We start from the raw sequence: 19,429 nt of genomic DNA, 5'->3' as shown, positions 1-19,429 counted from the left end.
GACATCACCAGGGAGACAGACTGTTAATAACATTCAAAACATGAATCACAATAATGAGTCCAAGCATGTGTATATTAGCTCGCATCTCTGTCACAGCTGAAGTATATGATTATGCTATTAGAATTCAAAGAAACAATTGTAAAAAGGTTTTTGTGTAGATAATTATTAATTAAAAAAAATTATGGATTAATAGTGATCACTTCCCAAAATTAGAGATTGATATGTAGTCTTTTCATGTAGTAATATCCTATACATCCCCAAGGGTACAACTTAATTAATAATGACAAGTCATTTTTAATTCATCAAGAATATTAGGAACTAAGGGGTGGGAGATTAGCAGATTTCATAAAATACAAACAGGAACAATTCGGCAAATAATTCCATCTTTTTACTTCAATTGAATTTTAAAATATTCTAATCATATCCAGATAAAATATTTCAAAAGTTTAATAAGGGAACAAAGCCCCCTCCATCCTTCCAGAGGGAGGGAGGAAGGCCCTCCCTCTGGAAGGATGGGGGGGGGGCTTTGAAAAAACACGAGGGGAGGGGATATACTGAGTATATCCCCTCCCCTCATGTTTTTTAAATTCTTAAAAAAACATGGGGGCGAGGGGATATACTCAGTGGTGAGCTATAAGGGGCTCGCCAGAGTCCTTTGTTAAATTTTTCTCAAATTTGAGAGCCCCTTGTTCTTGTTTACTTTTTTATTTTTTCAAAAAGAAAAAAAAAAAAAAACATAATCTTTTGAAATATATTAAGTGAAAAACTCATACGGTACCATAACAAAGTGATTTTATTAAATAAAATATTATAGTTACTGTTACTACCATTTTACAAATAAGAATTCACTTTTGGTAATCGCATATAAATAAATAGGACTATAAAATAATGCCCCTTGATTGGTACCGTTGATTATCACTTGAAGTATAAAAACAAAAGAGAAATATAACGTACTTCAATATTATTGTTTAGATAGTATTTATTTATTATTTATAGATTGTCATAAGAACTTCTAGCGCAAACAAAAGAATTTTATTTTGTTTATAAAAAATGCGGACTATTGCATATGTGCGATTATAAGAGATTTTATTCTTATTATATTTTAATAGTTAAAAAATAACACAGATGATTGTGTGCAAATATTTCATGTTTAGATCATGAAATATTTGTTTAAAAATGATAGCCCTTATAGGTTGTTGTCCCCTCATACTTTTTTATTGGCATTTGTACACAAGCTGTATTAATAAACGTTTTTGTGTGAAATACAGCTTTTTTTTTTTCCCCCCTCTACGAGCCCTTTGTTAAAATTTCCATAGCTCACCACTGGATATACTGATTTATACTATTTGCAAAAATCGGCATCCATCATAATTAAGGATGCAAAATATATTACTGGTAATTATAATGTACTACAATTTGTTGATTGTTAACATTCTGACATGAGCAAGCATTAAGTACCAGAACGCTGCACGAAACATATAATTCCAAAAATTAATAGAAATATGTAATTAATTACCTTGCCGTTGGGGGAGCTCTTCTTGAAAACTCTGTAAAAGGAATGGACCATATAAAAAATAGGTAAAAAACTTATGAACACCAAACAAGAATAGTCAAAAAAATTATTTTATTAAAGCTAATATACAATTGTTACATACGCCAATCCTGGTTTTTTTCTTTTCTTTTTCAGCTGGGCTACAACAGGTGGGTCCTTCATTGCTTATAGCCGATTCTGCGACTGCATTTAGTAACAGCTGCGAAATGGGCAGCTGATGGTCATATACACAACGTCGTAAAACCGCCGCTGCGCACGATATTTCCCTGGTAGTCCACGGACAAGTGTAGGTTAATACTGAGAATTCAAGGAAGCGCCTAGGTATATGAGGGGGCACAAGTTGCGCACAACCAGTGAAGAAATGTAGATGCAGTAGGGCAGTATTGTGTAATCAGAATAGGAATCCAAATATTTCCGCTGTCTCTGCACCATGGAAACTTTAATTACTTCGCTGCTCTTCGACAATAGCAAGTAAGGAAGCCGCCAGCGAAGCGTGACCTTGCAATATGCCTAGCGATTCAACGTTCCATGAAGTTCTGTCATCAAAACAGTGAGTAAGGCAATATTAAGTGAGAACGTGCAGCTCATAATAATTCCACACTGACGTTTTCACTGGAGAAATAAAAGCACATTCACATGTTTACCACGAAGCTACACTAGATGCAGTCGGAATTGAAAATAAAAGAGGACCTTGAGCACAGTCATACCTACGTCTAAAACAGGAGTGCCACATTATTCAAACTAAGCTGTGATAATTCTTGCTAATTATTCAAACTACCCGAAAGTGTGACAATTCGTACAACCATTTACGTCCTAATATTTTAAATTAACGGAATGACGAGGGGCGCGGGAATAGAGAAGACTGTTAAGCTCAAGACTGTATACTATAAAGTTGTTCGTTTACTATTTAGCACAAGACAAAGAAGGTCGACTATTACGGAACGTTTATCAACCTAAAGTTCGGGGATATCTCTCTCCCTCCCATAATGCAATTTATTATTATAATCTGATTTTATACTAGAAAACAAATATACATGTCTTATATATAGTAATAAGTAATTACTATATATAAGTAATAATAGTAATTATTACTTATATATAGTAATAATAAAGAATAAAGAAATAAATTCTAGGTTACTTTCCCGCTTCACTTATTGATCAAATCTCTAAAGCACGAGTCAGTCGCATTCGGTGTAAATTGTATGCGATTCAGCCTTCAACATTTATCTCAATTCCATTAAATTTTCTGAGACGTCCTTAAATCCCTATTTAAATATTTTAACTAAAGAAGTTTTAAATAAAATGCAAACACTGATGACAACTAACCGTAATATTTAAAACAGATCACTCATTTTTTCTCCATGAAATAAGTACATTAATTAATACACATTGAAGAAAGAAATCTAGTTATTTACCTTTCGTTAATGCCGAACTATATAAACGAAACCCTTTGGTCCGAAAGACTTGGATTAGATTCCGTCCATGACGTGAGGAACCTTTATCTGGTCTCTTTCGATTAAAGGTAAGTTAGCCGGTCTCATATGGCGGTAGAGGGTTTTTTCACCAAGGGTTTTTCATCCCTCAGAACAGGCAAACCGGTCCGTGAACACACACGGATCTACTGTCATAAAATACATACTTAATCCCTCTCTAGGTGGGTTCAACCTGTCCTAAGGGACGGTTGGGGAACGGGGGGACCCCATACGAATAAATAAATGCCGAACTGCGCAAACTGGATTTTAAAATATCACTAAATATTACTTACGGCATTGCGCCGTCACAGAGTCCAGCACTTACTGTGAGAGCCAATTCGACATTATAACTAACCTAAATCATAAGCAATTAATTATCTAAAATACCTAAAATTACAGTAACAACTTCCTGGGATGACCCGTCTGTCTTTAAACTCATTCGCCGATTCACGGTCACAACTTATCATGAGAATACTTATTCCACTTCATGAATAAACCCCTGGTTCTTATAATATATCTATAGATATATATAGATATATTATAAGAACCAGGGGTTCTTATAATATAATATATATATTATATATATATTATATATATATATATATATATATCTTATAATAATATATATATATATCTAGTGAAAAATTTCTTCTGCATTTATCCTATATCATCCCCTCACCAATCTGTTTTTTCTCATACCCATTCCCTTCTGCTTCTCTAATAAAATGCAACATAGCGTATTAGCACATCGGCAACAACATTCCACAATTCTGACATTATATGAGTTATTCGCCTTTGAACCAAATGAGTCAAATGCAGTGGAATAAATGCCTTACACATTGACATATTACTTCTTTATTGTTAATTACCAGGTGTCCTTGTCACATCATCCCTAAATCCCTTAATTTCTCTCCCTTTAGTATTGTATTTTCATTAATATAGTATATTCATTTTCAGTCAAAGCGATAATATCCCAGTTCCTCTATCGACTGCACCAGATTAACTCAATTTTACTAGTGATGTTGTTTTTTCATAACTCTCCTCAACTTTAAGAACTCTGCAAACATATGTCACCATATGCTATGTCATATTCAAATAACTTACGGCTTACATATGTAACAAAAATTATATAGACTTTTATTCAAAAACTCCAATATATTTCATCCAACGTTACGTGGGCATCATCAGAGAGACAGACTGTTAACCACATTCAAAACATGAATCACAATAATGAGTCATAAAAGCATGCTCGTATCTCTGTCACAGCTGAAGTATATATGCGTATGCTATTAGAGTTCAAAGAAACAATTGCAAAAGGTTGTATAGATAAAAAAAATAATTAAAAAAATATGAACAATTAATAGTGATCACTTTCGAAAACTTGGATATTGGCATACATTCTGATCGTTTCAGGTTCGGACGATTTCGTAGCGTTTCACACGACTCACGGAAAAGGCAATGAAATCTGACCTTGCAAGAATGGAGAAGTTTTGTCTGGTTCCAAAGAACTCTGTGCCTAGTGTCAATAGCGTGAGAAGCAAGGCCAGACTTGTCGGATCGGTTTCCAAAAATGTAATAGTCTTGGTGTTCTTCAATTCTAATCAAGGCAGAATGACCAGTCTGTCTAAAATAGCAAAGATGACATGAGCAGGGTACGCTATAGACACTTGGTAAGGAAAGAGGTGGTAATATAGTTTGTAGATGATAGGAAGGAAACCAGATTCAGAATTGGTCTGAAGGAAGCGTATAGATTGAATGTACGAAGTATCCCTGCTATTCTGTCCGAGGTTCCCTTAAAATAGGGGTATTGAAATTCTTTTTACATCAGATTGTGGTCTTGTAGAATAATAATGATAAAATTCAATAACTTTTTGATGGTAGTTTTGTTGTATCCATTACGTATCAGATTGCTTTTAATTTTATTCAATTTATCCAAAAGGGATAAAGGAGTTTATTTTCTCTAGGAACTGATGTCATTCTAAGAGTGGAACCAGACTGCAAATCAACAAGATGGGATCATATAAGAGGCGGAGGAAATATAGTCAAAGAGTTCTTGTCCCAGATGCTCCAAAAAATAATCAGCTAGGGCTGGTGAGATAGGACTGCCCATTGCTGTTCCTTCTATTTGTTTGGACACCTTGTTATGTCATGCAAAATAGCCTGCAGCGATGCTGATTTTAATTAGGTTAACAAATTACGAATTAATAATTCGCAACCCACAGGTCAGCTGAATTTTCAGCTTATCGGAAGCCAACCTTAACTTAAATCGATCTTACAATATCCAATTTCCCAGATGAAATGTTTTCATGTAACATTCATAAAACAAATAACTGAAGTATTGAAGAAATAACAAGCATTATTATATTATGATGACATATATATGGATTATTTCTAGTATCAAAATGTTAGGCGTTTCTTAAGTGTAAGAACCAACCAAGAGTCAGAAGTCAAAAGAAAAGAAAATAAAGCTACAATGAACAAAAGGGAAAACTGTTTCAGACAACAATATAGGAGAATCTAAGAGGAAATAGTCACGACTAATGGAAGTTACGTTTGTCTATCATGAAGATAAATATCCATAAATTTCGATCGATGGATTGCACAACCACAATAATAAATAATAAAGATGCATGAGAGTTTCTTGCTCCCAAATCAAAATAAAAGCAATAATTGTTAATATTTACTCCGCATAAGCAAAGGAACAGTAATTACTGATTTAAATCAGATTATTTGTCACTTTGCTAGTTGACATCACCAATCATAATGACATAAAATAAATACAAATTTTAATCTGTTACTATTTACCAGAGAAAGGAGTCCAAGAGCTTCACGAGGAGAAACGTGATGTATTCACAGATCGTATTTTAATTCGTTTTGGATAAATTCAAGCTATCGGAGAAAATTATCGTCTTCTCAGGGGATAACATTAAATACTATCTTTGGTGGTTGCAAAACAAACATGAGAAGAAAATTCGGGAAAATCTCCAAAGAGAAATAAATATCACTGGAATAGGATTTGCAGCTTACATCATGCACGATGCCACTCAAAGTGCTACAGCAGATTGCCTACCAATCGACTTTACAAGCATTCTTTCGAACTTGAACTTGAACTTAATTGGTTGATGGACTGAGTCCTTGACTCTTTATCCCTTCATCTGGATTTTAGATTGTGGGTGATGAGATTATTGTGGGTAATTTAGCCGCTCATTGTGAGCATTGAGGCTGTATCAGCTTTGTCTTGCGATGGAGGATTTCGGGTTTTTGTTTGAAACGATCTGAGGGCTTGTAGTCCGCTGCCTGTCGAACTAACTGATTTGGGTGATTATCCGTGATTGTGAAGAATTTCTCTGCAATGCTTGTCATGTAGGTCTTAATATCTGGAAGATTGGCTTCTTGATGTAACTGGATGTTTCTGATGAACCATGGGGCATTAAATGCCATTCTTAGGCATTTATTCTGTATTATCTGAAGTCTGTTGATGTTGCTTTTAGTCGTGTGACCCCAGGTTGGAGAGGCATAAGTTAGTTGCGGTCTGATTACCGATTTGAAAAGTAAGATTTTGTTGCTTATGCTTAGGAAGCTGTTCCTGTTCAAAAGTGGATATAGCTGTGCTATAGTCTGACTTGCCTTAGTGGCAACACTATCCATATGTGACTTGAAGTTCAGACGTCTATCAAGATGAATTCCCAGATATTTGGTAGAATTGCGCCAAGGGATGATTTTACCAAACATTTGTATGCTTGTATTCGGTTCTGCTTTACGTCTGGTGAAAAGTACTGCAGAGCTTTTGTTTGGATTAATTGCGATACGCCACTTGGTACCAATCCTCCAATTCATCGACTGCTCTCTGCAGCTTGATTGTGGCCAGGTGTGGACGGAGGGATCTGGCTATAATGATTGTATCGTCGGCATACAGAGCGGTGATAGCTGGAGACAGTTTGGGGAGATCTGCCATGTATATGGAGAAGAGTACGGGAGAGAGTAGAGAGCCTTGAGGTACTCCGGCCGTGATTCTCCTCTCTGTGGATCTGATACCGTTGAGTTTTATTTTAAATTTTCTGTTGTGTAGATATGATTTCATAAGTAGCACTAGTGGCAGCATTCTTTCGAAAATTACACATTTTCATATTTATACTGCAAGTGTGAACACTAAAATTGTTTTGTGGCTTTGTTGATGAAGAATATAAACCAATAATAATAATAATAATAATAATAAGGCACAGCAAAATACGTTGGTTATGTATCTTTAATGCCTGTTTTGGAAGAAATAACCTATTAAAGTATTTAAATCATATATTTCTTCCATCGATAAATGCCTACACACACACACACACACACACACACATATATATATACATATAATTTTTTTTATTTCAAAATTTAGCAATATTAACAAGATGCATTCTTCTAAAAAGTATATGAGACAAGACGGATGCTAGATGCAACAGAAAAATTCCAAGAAAAACGTTTGGGGCGTCAGATGCGACAAGGGAGTAAATTTTGAGATAAACTTGTTACGTGTTTTACATTTCACTTCCTTATTAAAAATGCCAATTTATTTTGTTTTATTTGCTATTTATCAATTTATCCCTTAATTACTTATTAATTAGATGCTATCGCTTCATTTTTTAAACGAGATAATCATATCGCCCACCTACCTGTACAATTTTTACTGGTATCCTACGAATTTTCGCACGCTACACTGCTGCCAGCAGGACCTACTTAGTGCTTTAGCTTGGCCTACTGAAGGCTCTCGATCAATCGCAATGCAAGATTTTGCGATTAGAACTTACGTCATTATAATTACATTCACAAAGAAAGCGTTAGCATCACATATTGGGAACTGCAACAAAATCGCTGCAACATGAGCTAAACCACGAAACTAATTCTGTCGAAAAAGAGCGAGAAATTATTTACGGTGAGTCACAAGTGCTCTGCATATGTAAGGAGAAAAAAAAAATTGACAACATGTGCAACCCATTAACTTCTGGTGACGAGTTTCAGAATCACGCTCATCAGCAGTTGAGTAACTCAACTAGAAGAATACGACAAAAATATCCATATTCATATGAATCTAACATGTGCCTTATTACGTACGTATGTTCAACAATGTATTAAAAAAAAAAAAGAAAGAAAAACAGAGAATGAACTAGAAAGAGACGGCATGTGAAAAACAGGCGACTTGGCCTAAATTCGTGATAGGAAGAAAACTTGCACTACTTTCGCATTTACAATTAATAGATTAAGCATAAAAACAAAAGATTTTGTAAAAATGTATTTAATTTAATTTTTTTTTTTTTTGTATGGAATTAGAACGAATAAAGAAATTTCTTCTAGTACTGATAAAGAAATGTCGCTTTTCTAAATATCGAAAACCAAACCAGAAGTCTCATTTCCTGCGTGTTTCATCTATTTCACATTTTACATGAAGAATTCCAAGTTTTTCAGTCTTGAGTACTTTCGAATGACAGTTATATATATTTTTTTTATCAAAAATATAATGTAAATTAAATTTATAAAATTATATATTTAAATATTTTATTTATTCCATTTATTATTATAAACAGAAAATCATACATTAATTTTCTTTAAAAAAAGTTGATGCCTCAGACACATACGATCCAACTACCTTCAGCTGCCTTTTACAAGTAATACGCAGCTTGGGTTGTTTTGAATTACAGTCAAAGCAACTGAGACTATGAGGACAAAGTATTATATCTATTAATGACGTGTATTCTTCTGGCCGGTTTGCGTTGTGGAATGAAAAACCAGAGTTTCTAGGAATGCGAATTCCTACCTCCGTACGAGACCGGTTAACTCACCTACAGATGAAAGGAAGGAGGACAAAGTTCGCGTCCTAATGTGATTCGAACCTACGCCTTTCCAACCAAACGACATCGTCTGTAGTGGCTGAGCTGAGGCTTTACAACAGATATAAGAAATGAGGCTGTCGGGTAGATCCCGATGGCTTCCGAAGGATTATCATACTTTCTATATTCATAATTTGCTCCCAATTAAATTACAACTCGTGCTTAGATAGGTCAAACCTTATTGTACTTCCCGATAAATTCCACAACTGGGATTCTTTCGGTATTATTTGCTAGACCGACTGGCCATGTGGTTAGCTACACACTCTTCAAACAGCTGTGAGTTCGAATTCTGCAATAGACTGGATTATTAGTCAATATCTTTAGATCGGTCCCGCTTATTGTTGGTGAAAAATTAATAATAAAAAGAACTTTTTTCTCCTCGGGAAATAAAAACGGAAATTTTCGCACGAATTTCTGTTTCACATAGTTTCTGTTTCTCAGTGATCAGCTTACAGAACATGTTGCTACGGGAAATCACAATGCGCATGCCCTACTAGTTAACACTGAGAAACAAACTGTGGGAAATTCCCTAAATGCTCGATTCGTGCGGAAATTTCTGTTTTTATTTTCCGAGGGAACACTATTCGCAATTAAATGATAAGTGTGAAAGTGAACCGTTACGCCTGTGAATTTTGTTTGCGTTATTTATTTATAAAGCCACATATTTATAAAGTTTTAAAAAAAAGATGCCCGTAGCAATGAAAGCCCTAAAAAGTATGGGAAAAGAAAACATGCAATTCCTTTTTTTTTGGGGGGGGGGGGTAAAAGAATGGATGCTGAAATTTAGTTTACGTTGCAGTATTATCTGAAGTTTTCCATTTCATTTCTTGGGCTAAAATAATCATAAAGGTAATTAATTCGGGGAGGGGGAAGATGATTTTTGTAGGCTCCGAAGTTTTTCGCATTCACTCCCATTACCTCCAGAAGGCTAACTTTGAACTGTGCCCACACTTCTATAGGATAATACGCGCTGCCCCTGGGATTTTGCATTTACCTGAGTATAGTGATATTTAATGTGGATTGATCTCGGTGTAAGCTTCAAGACAACAGGATGACGATTCAAGCTCAAAGTTCTCTTTAAAACTTTGTGGTCCTGGCTGTACTCCAAAGAAATTTGTTTAGTCAATTTTGTCACTACAAAAGATCAGAGCGAAAGCGAAATTGAAACGACTCGACAAGATTTTAATACAGATCCTAAACATCAAACTACATTCCTGCCAGTGATGAATCATTCATAAGTTTGAATCGTTTTGCCCCTCTCATTGAGACCAGAGAGTGGTTATTGCAATGTGTTATTTTGATATTGTTTATCTCTTTATGATCCCGGAAAGGTCGAATTGCAATAATTCAACAGCTTTTTATATAAGAATTTAAAATACGGATTTCAATAAATCCGCTCACCCAATCCAGCAAGAATTTGCGTACGTTCGGATGGATGGATTCGAAATGTAAGGAAAAAGAGCACAAGGAGTTCTTTATTATTTAACCAAATTTGTATAATTGCACTAATTTCTTCAAGGAAAGCAATCATTACTGCTTTCTTGTATTCATCATTGGTGCATGATCGTACTAATATATCACTGGAAATAACAGATACGATTTCAGATGAGCACTCAATGTCACACCTGTATCTCCAAAGTTGAAACAATACACAATGACTCCACTGTTGTTATTCTTCGCAGAAATCTTCCACTGATTGTCAGTTTTCAGCTCTGTAAGTGAAGCACCTGCCCAATTTTTTGTATTGTCTATCCATTTTATTCTAGGTCTTCCTCTTTTTTTTAAAGTAGTTCTTGGAATAAGTACTTCAAGAACTTGCACTCGGAGACCATTAGATCTGCTGATATGACCAAGTCAGATGAGTTGTTTCCTTCGAAACTTTATGATATTATCTCATGGACTGACGAAAGAATTGATTCTTTGACTTACTTCAAAATTTATGATATGATCGGCGTATATTTAGTTTTCAGATATTTAGGAGTCGTTTGTAGCACCTCATTTCAAACGCCAACAACCTCTTTTCATCTATTAAGGGAGTCAAGTTTTACTTCAGCTGTTGTTAGTTCTCTTCAAATGAAAAAATACATAACTCAACGTTTCTTTCAATGTTGTATCATAAAAAACACCTCATGAGTGCGCCAAGTATATCTAAAAGTTATATAAAAATATAGTTAAGAAGTAGTCACCTTTTTACATATTATATCTAAAGGGCGCTAGCAATCACTTTTAGATATAACAGGCAAAACCAGTCGAGGTATAACACTAAAAATCAATTGAATTATGCAACCTGAAGATTTATCGTCCGCGCGGTTAGCCTAGTGGCGCTTCGCAACCATGTCTGAGGAAGCAGTGTTCTAGGTTCGATTCCCGTCGACAACGTGAGGAGCTTAAGGATCTGCCATAGCCAAGTTAGCTGGTCTTGGGCGTGGACAGCGTTCCCCCCCCCCCCAGTTTATCTGGGATTTTTCATCCTGCAAGCAGGCAAACCGGCCCCGTGAACACAACGAATTACAGTCATCAGTATCGTTCTTGGGGGATGCAGCAGAGGAGTGGCGAACCGGCTGCATTAATACGCTAGTAACCCCTCATTAGGAGGGGACTCAACCCATCCTAGGACGGACGAGAAGGATAGGACAGGAAGATTTATCTGCCTATATCTTCCTTTCGTTCCCTCCAATTTGGTTCAAGTGTGTCAAGATTTCCGATAAAATTTATTCCAAAATGGGTCGAAATCTGTGGAGGAAGCGATCCCATCATTTGACCTTCTAACCACGCTAACAATTCTCAGAAGAGCTTTGGGCAACGTGTAAGAAACAATTTTATTCCACGTTTAGTCAAAATTAGTTGAACGACAGGAAATGTAGAAGCATCTGCGGATTAAGAGATATCTCCCCCCCCTTTTTTTTTATTTCGACCGGGATAAATTTTCAAAATAATGTTTTAAGAAACAAAGAACTGATTTCATTGAACTAGTTGCACACTTGCAGGTGTCAGAGAAACAGGAGAAAAGACATTTCTTGGCCGTTTTTTAATTTTCCAAGTGTACAAATTCTTTCATTAGTTGCATGTAAAGATTATATAATTTGGTAAGCTGTGTCCTGTTGAATTTCCCCGTTGAATAAACGTATCCGATCGATGATATTCCACCTGGAATTGAAGTAACAGCAGGTCGAATTTGATTCTTTCAAAAAGAGTGACTACATTTGCTAAGTCACTGGTGATTCTGCTAAACCTACTTATGCAGACCTAGTTCGATTCCTACAGCACTTCACAGTTTAGGATTAGAAGATAGTTTCAAATGAAAATTTATCGCAAAGATATGTCAATAAATTTGAAGCTAAACTCAATTTTGTAAATCAATTTTTTTAATTGATTTACAAAAACTAAAAAACAAAAATTCTAAACTCAATTTTGTAAATGCGTTTTTTTTTTGGGGGGGGGCATCTACATTCTTTCAATTTTGTGCTGTTCTTCTACCCGATTATTACTCAAGATCAATAGTGTATCTAAAACAGAAAATGTGGGGGAAAAAGTACTTTTATTTTCTACTTTAGATTTTCATTTCCCCAGGCTCTAAAGGTGAAAGTTATTTGATTAAGAACAGCTGCAATATTATCATATGCCGAGCCTTCAGACAGTAACCAGCAGGAGAGAGGAGAGTTCTCATGAAACTATGAAAGAATACAAATCACGTCGTTCTCCGAAGATTATAGTATCGTACAGTGCTACTATACTTCATATGAAGAAAAGTCAATGACCTCTCGGATTTTGCCACCTACGCAATATTAAAATACACACCCAACCAAAAAGTCTCACAATACTACCAAATGCATAATTAAGAATATATATCTGCGTTCTGGTCAGAAAAATCAAAAAGTAAGACCAATATCAAGACATTAACCCACTGATCTTAAGAAACGGGATTTTCTGTGAAAGAAACATCTGAATAGGACAGTAATCAAAATACATCAACTACTGCACACTTTTGCATTACGTTTCCTTATTTACCAACCAGGGACGAATTCTCCATGCTTGCTGCGCAAGCTCATTAATTGAGAAAGAAGTAATATTTATTTGTTAATAAATGCACGCATTTATAAGCATTCCATTTATAGACAGAAGACGTCTTAAGCTTGCGCGGCAATAATTGAGCTTTGCGTTGTGTATGGAAGGCCGCTTGCTCGTCTAGTCAAAGCTACCTTGGCTTGCTCGGTTGTAGGAGCTACCAGGTCCTCGCAGCAGCACTGTGATTTCATGCGCGCGCATAGCCATTTCACGTCGTCTCACTCTGTTGCTTAAACACAGGCCATACGCAGTCAATGTAGCTCTGGCCAGTGAGCTTCAGCCAGCCTTTACAAGTGTGCGTGTGGCTTGGGAAAATTAAGTTACAACCAACTTCTTATGGCGATGTTATTGACCAGTTCATAAAGAAGAACCGTAGGGTAGAATTTGTATTCAAGTAGCTAAATTGAAAAAGATAGAATATCATTTGTAAAATAAATGTTGTATTTGTATGATTAAATGTACATAAATTTCTAAATATACAGTTTTAAACGGTCAGTAATTCATTATTCCGCTAATCAGACTTCAATCGCATCTCTCACTCCCTGAATGATAACAAGAACAAGACCAATATTCGCCCCTGTTGCCAACGTTCTGTGAACACAAATTAAATCGTTTCGGTATATTTTTTCTTTTTTAATTTAAAAATTCAATCTCCTTGTCCTATACACTATTCACGATGGAACCTGCTAGATTTTTTGTGCAGGGGAAGGGTATTCCCTTTTCTTTTTCGACCCTATAGTTGGCTTATGAAGAGCAATAGCAAGGTAATCAGCAGAGAGATCTCTCGGGTAATAATCAAACTAGCTTAACTGGAGTTTTGATTTGTTTTTATTTGATTTCTGTCTATTCTCCTTCAGAACAGCATGATTTGTGTTATGATCTTGTCCTACATATGGAAGACGCATCCTTCCATATGCAGGACAAGATCATATTAAAAGATTATATGGGAATTAGAAAAACATATCTGAAGCTAATTAAAAAACTTAAATGGCAACCCAGAAGTTTTTAGAATTCTCACGGCATTTCAACATTTAATAAAATTATATCTGAAAAACATTATTCCACAAAATATAAGTCATTAGGTTCTATTGTCATGCTCCATCTCTCTCTCTGCACGCAGCTCGATCTTTTTATAACACCAGACTCGGTGCTTTGAGGCGAAAACTCTCGCCACTCAGCCTTGACAGTGTGGGAAAAGTGCAGTGCAGACAAATACTCGTGTAGAGTCATTGTTAGAAAAGTGATTACATGATGCCAAGTACAATATGTCAGGCGAGGGCGAGGAGCCATATACATCTTTTTTTTTTTTTCCCTTTTGCATTCGGATCGTATTCAATCTGGCGTTGTCGAAGGAGTATCAGCTTTTCAGTGTCCACCGCTAAGTAGAGTTCACTCGGAACAGCATGCACTCGCAATATTTGTTGAGAATTAGTGTTGATGAAGCGCATGTCAAAGCCAACATAAAGAGGACTGCGTCCTTGAAATTCTATCAAACGCACAACCTAACCTCGTTCCCAAATAACCTGCTGTCGGGATGACTGAACGTGCTGTTTTCATCTACGGATTTTCTGTGTAAAAACTGCTGAAGCAATCTCACTTTTCATCGCAAGTAACAATTCGTTTAGTAAAAGATGTTCTTCCGGAGGACTGGCTGGTAATTCTCTGAAGACATCGAGGCAATGATGAGAATGTTCTGGTGAAAAAATGTGCGGAGCTTTTCGGCAACCTTACCAAGATGATGCCAGCTGCCCTTACAGAGCACCGAGTTCAGCTTTCCCGATTTGACTTTTTCTCTCGGAATCGATCTTCAGAGTAACGTGAATGACCATGGAATTTTATTGAAACAGCATCATGCGATGGTGCTTTCGCAGCATTTCGCAAAGATGTTTTGAAGTGTATTCCGAATTCAAATCTGCTAATCATTCTAAACAATAAAAAAAGACATTTAAGAATTAAATATAAATGAATCGTATACATTATTTTGCTCGCACGAACAAGGTCTTGAGAATCTAATATAAAACAGAAAGTGAAATGATAAACGGAAGAAAGTTTTGGGTTTCCACAAGTAACAAATTCGAAAAGTGTGTGTGTATGTGTGTCAAATCAATTCGTTCATGTGGCTTCTGTCTGTAAATTACAAGCGAATATGATCGTTTAGAACTGAAGTCACTGTTTGATATAAATCTCAAGTAGCAGGGCTCTGAAGTTAAATATCTTATCTCACTTGTGGAGCAAATAGCCATATTTGTTGTGGGACGTTCAGGCCTGTTCACAGTGTAGATCACAGTTGTCTAGGAAGTTCGAGGACTTGCACTCTTTTATAAATAAACAGTCGGTGTGCTCCTTAGAATTCCAACGATGATCCCTCAATGATAAAGATGTTCACCAGTTAACATATAAATTGGTGGACGACATTACATAAGAGATTAAAAAAAAAAAAAAAACGTAACAGTTCAAACTGGCCGTATCAAAATCCTATGATGATCAGCTAGTTTTTCGAAATAGTAGTATTCTAACATTCATTCTTATTTTCTTTGGATGTTCGTGATATGCGAGGCTCTGTCCAGCATTATATCTAGCTGAAGTCATCCCGCATAAATCTCTTAAGCAAGAGCAAATTTCCAACTTGTTCTTTTCTTGTTGCTGACGTGGAACTAAAACTACTATTCTAAGAGGACTGTTTTATTCAAGTTGATTGAAAATAGGTGTTAGGCACTTTCAGATCATTAACCTGCTTTTCAAATAATTGGAAAGTTCCCTGTCTACATAATCGGCACTAATATCGTCAAACTCCATCCATTTATACAATGAGAGTTGTACACATGGATACAATATGATCATTTGATTCAGAATTGTACAGTTAAGTTAATTTAAAGGGTTGGAAATGTAACTGAAATCTTTAGCTACAATCTGTTACGGGAGAAAACTAAAGTCCATTAAAAGTAGCTACACACTTTAAAAAATCATTGGGTAGGCAACTTGTGTTGGCAAGTCAGTCAATACATGGTTTCGGGAAGAAACTGCAGTAATCAATCTGTTCGTATTCTCTACATATCTCCTAGATTTGTAGGGAATACAAAAGAAGTGCACAGCGATTCCTACTTTTTATTTTGACTTTCTTTTTAGCAATTAGCGTCAACTGCATCGTTCTAATTTACTAAAATGCCCTTAATGCGTCCTACTTTGGAGATGAATAAACGTCGTCTTTTTTGATCATTACGCTATCAGAGATTCACATAGGTTTCCATATATCCTGGGAATGTATCCGCAAAATCTTCCTTTATGGTCAAGAGATGTGGGTGTGTGGGGGGGGGTTCTACCGACAATATGCGGAACTCTCTTACTGTTTACTCTCAAATGCGCTCTTCCATCCAAAACTCAACAAATATTTCAAAACTTCAAATTATACACGCGGCTCTTTCAGATATTTCTGCTAGTTTAGACGCCGTAGCCTTGCACACCATGCAATACATAAAGAGGTTTTTGAATTACTTCAAATTATTATTTTTTTTTTTATTTTGGCACTTCACATATTCAACCTTTTTAAATTTTCTTCTTCTCTAGCTGTATGATAATGCTATGTACAGTAAACTCGAGGGACTTGAAACAGTCAATTCTCACTCACCTATTCATGGAACGTTTTGGACTATCTGCTTTGAATTATGTTATGATCAAACCAGTCGATCCACGAAATAGTATGCTACATAATATATCCACTTAGGGAAATAAGTCGTATTATTCCTCCAATACTCAGATATTGCACAATTCTGCAATAAAGTATAATAATTTCGTGATGAATTTCACCGAAATGATGCTAAGTTGGTAAGAGAACCATGCTAGTTGTGTTCTGCGTAGCATAAAACCAACTTTTTATCGATTATGAAAGTTTTAAACTTCCTCTTTTCTTCCAGCATCGTATTGCAAGTTCAACAATCCCAACAACCACAATAGCTCGTACTAAAATACGATCGCAAATGATTATATTTAGTTTTCTCCATATGATTGTAATTCGTTTTTCCATTCCTTCGAATAATAAGCAGTCATTTGGATTATCTTCGTCACAGGCGTGGTAACAGGAAAATGCCAATTATTTTCTGCTTAACCTCAAGGGTCCGTGCTGAAAGCACTGCCCTAGAAAAGGTCTTTCATATTAATGTGAAGACAACTCAAGAGTCAAGGAAAGGTCCCAGACTTGTTTCGTCGATTCCGAAGCGAGATTTTACTCTCATACAATCTATGAACTATGAAGTTTTTATAAAGCAAATGGCACAAAGGAAACCAACAAATTGATACCCATAACAGGAGTTGAACCAAAACAAAATGTTCCTCTCGGAACAATTCAAAAGGAACTTTTTTTTCCTTTTGTAACGCACGAATTTATAATCCCGGATATATTTTTTATGGTGATTTTTTTTTTAATCTATTCAGATTAGAACAATTTACTTGCCCCTCTGAAGATATTTTCGAGTTGGAGCAAAAAATTTGCTCCGATTATCTCAGGAAATCATCATCATCAAATTCCTGACATTTACCCTAAAGGGGGTGTACAGGATATGATAGTACTACATGAAAAATTTACATCATTACTAAGATCTTATATTTATCAGATCTTATATTTCTATCGTCTAAGGCACTTTGTACCGTACCAATCCACCTACATCTTGGTCTTCCTCTGGGTCGTTTTGCTGCCAACCTGGCAGAGAACACTTGTTCCGCCAATCCTTCCTCGCCCATTCCGCCCAAGTGACCATACCACCTGAGATTAGCTCTGCTAACATATTCCCGAATACTGACAATGTCAAGTTCTTTCTTAATATCCCCGTTTTTAATGATATTGCCATTGATGGCATCTGTTCACGCTCCTAATCTTTCTCAGGACTCTCATATCTGCGGTCTCTAGTCTTTGATCAAGTGTTTTACTTCTAACCCAGCTCTCAGATCCATAAGTTAAAACTGGTTTGAACACTGTCTTGTATACAGCTAATTTAGTGTTTGGGCTAATTTCTCTCTTATTCCATATAAATTTATTCAGTTGACTTCCTACCATACCAGCTTTCTTGATTCTATTGTCTATTTCCATATTTAATTTACCATCTTCACTAAAAATCGTGCCTAAGTAGCTGAAATGTTTTACTTCCTCTATAGATTCTTCATTCGCAATGCAGTTGATATTTCCAATGCTTCTGCGTATTTTCATTGTCTTTGTCTTTTTATTGCTGACCTTCATACCATATCTATTACAACAGCTATTCAATTTAGTCAGAGAATCTTGCAGACTTGTAGCGGATTTATTTAGAAGTATAACATCATCCGCATAAAGCAAAGAGCTGACATTAACATCTCCAATTTTGATATCGGGTTTAATATCACTTTCCTGCATAATGTAATCCATATAGATAATGAATAACAGAGGGGGAAAATGTACATCCTTGTCTGACACCAGATTTAATGTTAAACCATCTTCCTGTACTTCTTTCAATTCTAACTGCTGACTTACAACTCAAATAAAGACTAAGTATTGCATGATATAATGCCCCACTGACATACCACTGTAGCGTTTTGAATAGCTTCTCTCTGACACTTGTCATATGCTTTTACCAGATTTACAAAAACTTAAATACAGATCTTTGTTATATTCCTATGCTTTCTCAACTAATTATCGTAAAGTGAAGATTTGATCCTCACAGCCTCTATTTGGCCTGAATCCAGCTTGTTCTTCACCAAGCTTCTCTTCCACAATCCTTCTCAATCGTTTCTCAAGTATACTGGCATAAATTTTACTCAGTAGAGAAATACCTCTGTAATTCTCACATTCAGTTTTATTTTCCTTTTTATATATGGGTAATATGAGAGCTCTACTCCAATCGTCTGGAAGTTGTCCCTCTGTCCAGGCCTGCTGAACTATGCAGTGCAGACACTGTAAGACTTTTATACCTCCATACTTGAGCATTTCTGATCAAATATCATCTACTCCTGCTGCCTTTCCACATTTCAGACTTTTGATAGCTTTTTCTACTTCAAGTATGGATATATATTCCTGATTGCATGTCTGGTCAGTGTTTTTTATTATTATTATTATTATCACTGTGCTGTCATCACTGCTAGTTTCATTTAGTAATTTTTCGAAGTAATTACTCCATTATCAAGGATATCTTATTTCTCCAGTTTTCATATCATCTTTGTCATCGCTATTTCCTCTATTTCTGAGCTTCTTCAACAACCTCCAGAATATCTTACAACCTTCTTGATATTTATTTTCTATGTTCTTACCAAAGTCTTCCCATGACTTTTGTTTAGCTAGTTTTACACAGTGTTGAGCTTTCTTAAATTTGTCTCTGTATTCTTTAAGAGCACAAGCTGACTTATTTGCCAGGAACTTTTGATATGCTTTCTTCTTTTCCTTCACTGCCTCTTTAACTTCTTATGTCCGCCATGGAGTTCTGATATTTCTATCCTTGCAGACAACCTCA

At 35.8% G+C, this 19,429-nt stretch overlaps 1 protein-coding gene across 5 annotated transcripts in view; it reads right to left on the bottom strand.

Moving 5' to 3' along the window:
* krz (beta-arrestin protein kurtz) overlaps window positions 1–19,429 on the bottom strand; it is a 371,699-nt gene that overhangs the window by 140,381 nt on the left and 211,889 nt on the right. For 4 of the 5 annotated variants that reach the window (XM_090414201.1, XM_090414204.1, XM_090414203.1 and 1 more), the window contains exon 3: window positions 1,517–1,547. In XM_090414201.1, coding sequence (XP_090270327.1) covers window positions 1,517–1,547 — 31 coding nt within the window. Of the gene's footprint in view, window positions 1–1,516; window positions 1,548–1,655; window positions 1,760–19,429 lie in introns of those variants that run through there. The other variant, XM_090414200.1, reaches the window with a different exon arrangement.

Source organism: Typopeltis vanoorti, chromosome 24 (genome assembly GCF_054136105.1).
Source record: "Typopeltis vanoorti isolate ZY-2024b chromosome 24, IOZ_Tvanoo_1.0, whole genome shotgun sequence".
NCBI lineage: Eukaryota > Metazoa > Arthropoda > Arachnida > Uropygi > Thelyphonidae > Typopeltis > Typopeltis vanoorti.
Note: the sequence above shows the minus strand (reverse complement) of the source record. Positions and strands in the feature narration are given on the sequence as shown.